Source organism: Loa loa (genome assembly GCF_000183805.2).
Source record: "Loa loa unplaced genomic scaffold supercont3.106, whole genome shotgun sequence".
Lineage (NCBI taxonomy): Eukaryota > Metazoa > Nematoda > Chromadorea > Rhabditida > Onchocercidae > Loa > Loa loa.
The window spans coordinates 26,585-35,026 of record NW_018108286.1 but is presented as its reverse complement, the minus strand read 5'-3'; the positions used below and the strand labels follow the sequence as shown (position 1 = coordinate 35,026).

General features: G+C 30.2%; 1 protein-coding gene across 1 annotated transcript; it reads right to left on the bottom strand.

The window, feature by feature from the left end:
• Positions 1 to 310: 310 nt before the first annotated feature.
• On the bottom strand, positions 311 to 5,846 carry LOAG_10503 (regulator-G-protein signaling egl-10; the record flags this gene model as incomplete). The annotated part of the gene is made up of 11 exons (XM_003146027.1): positions 311 to 466; positions 896 to 1,069; positions 1,441 to 1,582; positions 1,918 to 2,052; positions 2,429 to 2,490; positions 2,891 to 3,165; positions 3,391 to 3,524; positions 3,790 to 3,931; positions 4,294 to 4,452; positions 5,026 to 5,095; positions 5,691 to 5,846. The coding sequence occupies 11 exons, from the start codon at positions 5,844 to 5,846 to the stop codon at positions 311 to 313; spliced, it is 1,605 nt and encodes a 534-aa protein (XP_003146075.1).
• Between the last annotated feature and the right edge of the window lie 2,596 nt (positions 5,847 to 8,442).

Sequence of the window (8,442 nt, the reverse complement as noted above, 5' to 3'; positions counted from 1 at the left end):
GCTTGTGAACTAAAAATTTGTTACAATAGCAACAAAAAAAAAAAAAAAAGTCAATCATAGAGAAAAACCTATTAAGAAACAAAAGGACGATCAGAAAAGTCCTGGAAAATTCGACGCAGAGACGGAAAAACAAGAGATGATCAGAAAAATCCCAACTTTTGAATTTCATTATTTTCAAATAACAATGAACCAAACATTTATTTCGACCTTGTTAATAGGTGAAGTTTTGGACTTGATCACGCGGAAATATATTCAAGCACCCTCCCTCCGTTTCCTGCACTAAATGCCATTTTTAGATAACATAGCAAGATCATCCAGTTGAAATTCCATTCCGATTTTTAAATTCCATTTCGATTTCCACTCTAAAACCAACCTTTTTCTTCGACTGATTGAGCAATTCCCTATAATTTTCGGAACGCAAAAATCGTTGGTAACTGTCATTTTTCATCAAACAAAAGATATGATCCTGAAATTTATAGGATCTTTATGCAAACGAAACTGCTTTTTAATATTTTTTACTACGAATTTCATTCGACAAATACTAATAACGTAAATACTAGCATATTTTTGGAGCAGCTACGAGATTTGCTACATTAAATAGTCCTAATGACCCTTCATTACGGCCAACTGGCGTTGTTGAAAATTCTATTCAATTGTTCTACCATGATATGTTTAAGTGCAAAAAGCTTTTCCTAATCTAAATTTAATATTGCTGAAACTCTAAAACATAACTTACATCAATATTTTAATGCTGATATATATCAGAGAATCGAATTAACGTTACATGTTACTTGTAGCTGAACTTGATGAGCTATGTCAACATTTGATAGCAATTACTTTTGAAATTATCAAGTTCTACAACAGTATGATTAAATTAAAAAAACTGGATTCTTACCGCAGCCTCATCAAATGACCAACGGTTTGGATTTTTCAAATTTTCTTCCGTCTGATCCATCACTTTACAATCGATATTAACAGGTGATGTTGCGTTTTTATCAATAAATTCATTATATATTTCAGTCACTAGCACAGGTACCATACGACACGCACATTTCCGTAGTTTTTGGACCTAAGTGAAAAGAAAACTATCCTGTCTTACGAGAACTAATTTACTGACAAAATGAGACAAAATAATTTAACAAACTTGGCAAATTAAATGAGTCTATTGACTACTTATATCTTAGTTTTCCAGCAATTCTTCTTCCGCTATTTGACAACAACATAAAGAAACTAGCTATTCTTTATTCCACCCAGTTTCTTTAAGCAAAATATTAATTTCTTCGATGTCTTAGAAATACTATGAAAACTCTTACATCATATTATTTGTCATAACATGATAACCGATATAAAAATGGTGAGAAGCATAATAAATGATATAAAGGTGAATACATCTTATTAAAAATAGGGAAGAAATAAAAATTCTGAAAAGAAATCACTTACCTGCCACCAAAAGCGTAAATTCTCTCCAGAATATTCTTTGTCGGAGAATTTCTGCAACGTTTCCCTACCTATTTCATCGCACAATAATTCTTCAAAGCTCTCCTCCCATAATTTCAAACGACGCATTGATATATCACCGGTGCTGAAGAATGAAAAATATATCATTATCGTACTATGAAAATTACCTTTAATCAGTCACAACAACGCAAAATGATTTATTACTAACCTAATTTGACGTCAAATTTTTTTTCTCATATTCTTTTCTTCATTTTAAGGTGGTGAGGAGAAACAAACAGAAGTAATTAACGCTTAAATGACAAATTTTTATATTTTTCTTTACTCAATTATTTAATATAACTTGTCGCTAACGAACTGGTTTACAAATCTACCAAGAATGTTTCACTATGGCAAAAGTGATAGCATAATGCAACGCTTTTCCTTTCACTCTATTTCATTTTTTTACAAACATTTTCATACATTTTATCATGTTGCCAATAATCAACGGTATCAGAAATCCATGGATTTGGATGACTCTGGAATGAATCAGCTGCTGTGCCAGGTTGAGTTAGAAATGGATCAAAAATACGACGATGATCGAAATATTGCAAATAACTGAAGAAACAATAATATATATGACTTTTATTTATATATGTGATGAAAGATGAAACAAAGATAAATTGATGATGATAAGGGATTAAGGAGGCTTAACACTCATCATATAATCAATTTTTTGGAACTGTTTTTCAAACCAAATTTCGAAAAAAAATTAGCCATGCTGGATATCTCGAAAAAAAGATTTAACCACACTGGATGTTAACAAATTGAGTATATCTGAGGAAAGATTTCAAAATTTAATAAAAAATCGTCAAAGTAGTGCTGAAAATCCTTTAATTTTTCAAAGTCAAAGTAGTGCTGAAAATCCTTTAATTTTTCAAATCCAGTTTGCTGACTTTTAATTTTATGCTAGTAAAATAAAACAAAAATTTACTTTTCGATAACCTTGGACGTTTTGATAACGTTCTTCGTTAGTCGTGCTTCCAAAGCAGTAATCTGTAAATAAACCAAAATACCTAGAAATGCACACGGATATTTTTCCGTACAGAGTGATATGCGAAGACCTTTCTCGACATTTCAATAATCCTAACACTGGAAGATGTGTTGCAATGTAAGCGAAATACTGGCACCTTAGAAGTGATAAGAAACTAAAATGGAACCGAACTGTAGTTTTTGTTTTAAGGGAAAACCGGCAGAAAATTGGTCATATTGTCTATTTATAACCAGCGAATAAAATTTAACCATAGCCTTAATTTAAAAACCTTTTCTTTCTAACCCTAGCACGTTCTTAGCAACTCTGTAATAACACAATATGCCAATTCTAAATTAATCTACCTCGATTATAGAAAGATTCACGTTTATCATAAACATCACTTATCAAGCAGAAATCATATACCTCCTGTTTTAATGTATCCTGCACTCTAGTACACCGTCTAATACCAGGTCTTTGGCTGTAATATTGTACTGATGATGCTGATGGTGATACATAGGGTGGTGTTTGTTGATTTGCCATGGAGGAAGATGTATTAGTTGCACCATTTAAAATGGAACTTGAGCAAGAAGGCGTTTGTCCAGCTGCATGTGCAGCTGCAGCTGAAGTCGAATACGGTAAAGTGATATTCGAACACGATGCAACAGCAGCATGAGTAGATAAACTATACTTCGGCCGTCCTATAAATAATTATTCGCGTAACCTTTGCTAATGTGCAATAAGTTATTTATAAATATAGCAAAAGTAATGAAGATTTGAATTAAATGAATTAATCAGCTGTTGCTCTGTAGGATTGGGTTATGTAACCAGAGAATAAAAGGGAAAATTTTCCTTTCATATTCAATATATTTATTTATTCCTACTGAAATATCTCCAATAAAGAAAATAAGTGCTCATTATCATACCTGATCTTGATAGTTTTCGGAAATCCACTTCTGTAGTGTTTACACAACCCGGCACAGGCCTATGAACATCCCAAAAAGCACGCTCCTGGCTGTCCAAAATTTGTCGTTCTTGACGATCACGTTTTTTGTCAACCCTAAAATAGGTACATGTAAGATCGATTAATGATGATTAACTCGATATTTAATGAATCAAAATCATTGGAAAAAAGAAAATGATGTACTGATGTCCGAAAATAGGAGGGAAAAGTTTTTATGAAAAACAAAAAGTTCCGATTCAGAACAACGTTAAAAGTAATAATGTCTCTTCCAATACTATTCAACTGAACGTTGCAAAGGACACACAGATGTCAAGATAACAAATTAAGAATTAAGAAAAGGGAATGTATGGAAAATAAATACCTATACTGAGCTTCAGCTTGCATAAAAACAAATTCCCACTTCCGGCTGAACATTTTTTGTAACTTCGCTAAATTCTCCGCTTCGAAATCTTCCAATTCCAAATGTGCTTTATTTTGCATAGTACGCTTACACAAATACACGGCTGTAAACAATTGGAGAAAACCTCAAAATACCGACAAAGTTTTTCCTTAATGAAATCGGCAAATTTATTGCTGCTTATGACATAGAGGGATGCATATCGTCCGGTCAAATTGGTCGGCTATTGCAAGGGTCATTTAATATGCCTATGGTCAATAATAAAGTTTTTCTGGACAATTATATTCGATATGCAACTACTTCTTAAACATATTGACCGCATCCTATAGAAAAGCTTAATGACCTTGGAAGGATTGAATCAATTAAAGGACTTCCCGTCTCATCAGTGACAAAAGTAGATAAACAATATCACATATTATAATAAACATTACCGGAATCAAAAGAACAACATGAGAGGAAATAACCAACCGTAATCCATATTTTCCGGTTCCCAACAATTCGATGGCCAGAAGTAAGGAGTTTGAAATCGATAAAAAGTACCATCATTTTTCACAGTTAAAACATGATCATCAATTTGAAATAAATAGCCATGAGATGCGATCAAATGGGATAAATGAAGTGCATCAGCTGGAAAAAAAATTTTTTTATTTTATAACTTTCATTCCAGAAAGATCATAACCTGTAACATATTACCTTAAACACTTATCATCATCATCATCATTAATATCACAAATGTCTAATTATAGTATTATTCAAAACATATATTTTGCAACAAACTAACTAAATGATCGTTTTAAAGACAGCATCTAGAATTCACTATTTAATTGTGATTTCAAAGCCTAACCGTTTAGTTCGTTTTTCAAACTGATTCAAATCACTTGATCCTACTATTGCTTCAAGCAGTTAATTTTAAAAATTATCAAATGGGATCACTTCCACATTCTCTCATTTGGGTTTTTTTTTACTTTTTAATTCAGCTAATCCAACCATATTTATACACACAAACAGTACAGCTCAATATCATTAAAGCTCAAGTAATAACATTTCGAGGTTTATAATTAACTATTAAGATATATATCTTCAAATTAAGCTCAACCAATCATATTTTAATGCATGATAAATTTACGCAAATACTGCCAGTTAGTATATAAATCCGAGAAAATAAAGAAACCAAAAAAAAAGAACATGCGAGAAATATACCGAGATCTGTCACATTCATATTTTTCATAATCCAAGCGATGAGATCTTGACCAGTAAAAACGGAAGGAATCTGAAACAGGATCAAAAGAAAAATATACGAAAGGTATTAGTGCAAAATAATGATTATGACTAAGTTCTTAGATGGATATGATTATTTTTGTTTTCTTTATTCATTACAAAAATAAGATAGATACCATTTTACAGGTATAAAATTACTGCTAAAGAGTAACGAACTTTTATTGAATTACTTTACTGCTATAATTACTGCTATAAGAGAATAATGATAGAAATACGTTATTGTGGATGTAGAATAATGGAAAAGTAATAAAGACATCACATAAGCCCACAATTTGGCAAAAATTAATAATTTCATTATAAAATGAATATTGCAAATATTTGATAGAAGTAGAAAGGTTATTCTTTGTAAATATGCAAACAATTAATTATTTAAACACATTACGTTTTCTCGTAAATTATATAATTTTAATCAAACATTTTTTGAAAAAAAAAGCAAAAAAAAATGAAAAGTTGAAAAACATATTTTAATAAAACATTTTTTTCAATTTTAATAAAATATTTTTTCAATTTTAATCAAACATTTTTTTCAATTTTAATCAAACATTTTTTGTAAAAAAGCAAAAAAAATAATAAATTGAAAAACATACTTTTGTTAGGAAACTCTTAACAGTCTTAATAGGTACTCCATTATCAGGATCTAACATTGTTTGCACCAAATTTTCCAATTTCTGATAAATCATATGATTTGGATGAACCATTCTTTCTTCAATACTTGCATTAGCTCGTAACCTTGGTAATGCCATTTATGTCCTTCACTAGTATCCGCTTTCCTTCCAAAATATTTCAAATTTTGGAAGGGAAAAAAAACAAAAAGAAATCAAATTTGTGTTGTAATAGCATAAAATTTGATAAAATCAAATTTTCCTGATCGATTAACTTTATTGAATATTTTGAATACATCTTTAATTTTGAATATATTTATTGAATACATGCAAGTAGTTGAATTCCGTTCAATTATTTCCTCTTCACCAATGCGATAATGTCATTCTCTTATAAAATGAAGTGCTGGAAAATTGAATAGTACCATTACCCTATAAATAATTTGTAATGAAAATTTAAATATTACTAAATAATTAGATGATCATTTAGTTGTATCGTCGCAATGCCAAGTAAGCAAAAAAAACCCCATCAAACATTACACTGAAATATTTCTAAAATGAGCGAGAAACTTTTTGTGATATCCTATGAAGCGATATTTGTTAGAACAAAATATATTTGAACATACTTATCGATTTTTATTACTGATTCGGTTTTAGTTAACCGGTTTTCACCCTTATAATACATAATGCTTAACCGATGATCTGCGAAAACAACGGCGCAGTGAGAACAAAAAAAAAAAAAAAGGCAGGAACTGTTCTTATCAATATTTGATAAACTAATATGTCACAAATTTTTCCCTTAAAGCTTATCTCGTAATTAAAGAATCAATTATTTCCGAATCTCCCCATCATAAATAAAAACGCTAAAGTGATCCAAAGATGAAGGAAAGTTTGGGAATCATTGATCTCCAAATCATTTTTGAACATTTTGCAGAAATCGATAAAATTTCTCTTTTTCTTCTTTTTTCTTTGTCTTAAAATATTGATAACAATCTCCTATTTTATGACTAAAAACCCGAGAGAAAATCCATACCCTTTTGGGAATTCTTATTTGTTTTTTCTTTTTTCTTTTTTTAAGAAGGAAGAAAATTTATCTTAGAAAAATAACCTAGACAAAATGATGCCTAATAGTTGTAGTAGAATAATGAAAACATGAATCAATCCATCAATTCTCGAGATATGCTAAAGGATAATAAACAAAATTAATGACATTGTTAGGATGATGAATAAAAACGATAAATATGAGAAAAGAATAAATAGGTTTGGAAGAAAATTTTGAAAACTTCATATCTTTTCATCAACTTCATTCATCAATAAATTGCTTATAAGATAGATTAATCGTTCCAGATTTGTGGTTGATGAATGATAATTAATATTATCACTATAATAAGTACGATGGAACAATTAGCTATCAGTGAAGAGAACAAAAATTATTCAAATAAGCCATAACACTTTAATCCTTAATGGAAATATGAAGTGCACTTCAAAATAAAAAAGAAAAAAATGGAAAATGGAGATTTAAAAAATAATAGTAATAATTTGTGATTTCATGCATACAATCTGATAACAAACTTGCGCATACAATAAACATTTATCAGCGTTGTTTGATATTTAATTTAAATATCAACCAGAGGGATTTGATATTTAAATGGAACCTCGCATTTCACATTCTATGAGCAAATATAACAGTAATTTAAAAAAAACAAATTGTGGAAATATTTGTAGATGACATTCAGAAAATCACGTGAATTTCTTATGTGACATAATAAGCTCTTATAAAACAATGAGATTCGCAAAATCCCAATGGACTAATGTGACAAGATATACAAACAAAATGTCCGTTTTTCCGAAAAAGTAAGCAAACTATCGGAAATAAACTAACCGAATGGATAAATTAATATGAGGAATGGAGAAGATTCAATCCGGCATACTGGAATTCCTCCTGTTTAATGAATCCTGCCTGATATTACGGGAAAAAAGAAAAAGTAGAAGTCGATGAAGAAAGAGGAAAACAAAACGAAACAAATGAAAAATTAAAAGAAGGAAAAGGAAAAGAGAATGCGAGAGTAGTAAGAGTGAATAATGAAATAAGAGAGGGAGAGGGAAAAGAGAGAGGCGAGAAACGTGAAGAGTATACTCATTATTACCATCATTACTAGAAGCAATCAGATATATGCAGAGATATATATAAACATAAATATATAAACATCTTGGCATATAGATAGAAGAGATAGTAGGAAAGAGGAAAGAAAAAGAAAGAGAAACCATCAAATATAAAGATAATACTAAGAGAGGAGGATGGAGAGGGAAAGAAAAAAGAAAAGCATTCGAAGTTTTGAGGATATTACGTATACTTGTATTTTCTTTTCCGTTAACTTCCCTTCTCCCTTCGTCCCTCTCTATCTTATTTTTGTCCCTCTAGAAACTATCCCTTTCATCTTCAAAGAGAAAAAAAATTTTCCCATTCAAAACGTATTCTTTCCTTTCCTATTCAAAACGTATTTCTCCATTTCATCACCCGTTCAATTCAACAACATGCAAATTTTCTCTCTCCACTACCATATCATGCGAAAGGGGCTAGATTGGAGGGAAGATATGTGATAACGATAAAAAAAAAGCAAACAATAAACAGATAAATAATAACAATGATAATAACAATAACAATAACAACAACAATAATAACAATGATAAACAACAACAATAAACAGTAACATAAACATTAATAAACAATATCGCGAAC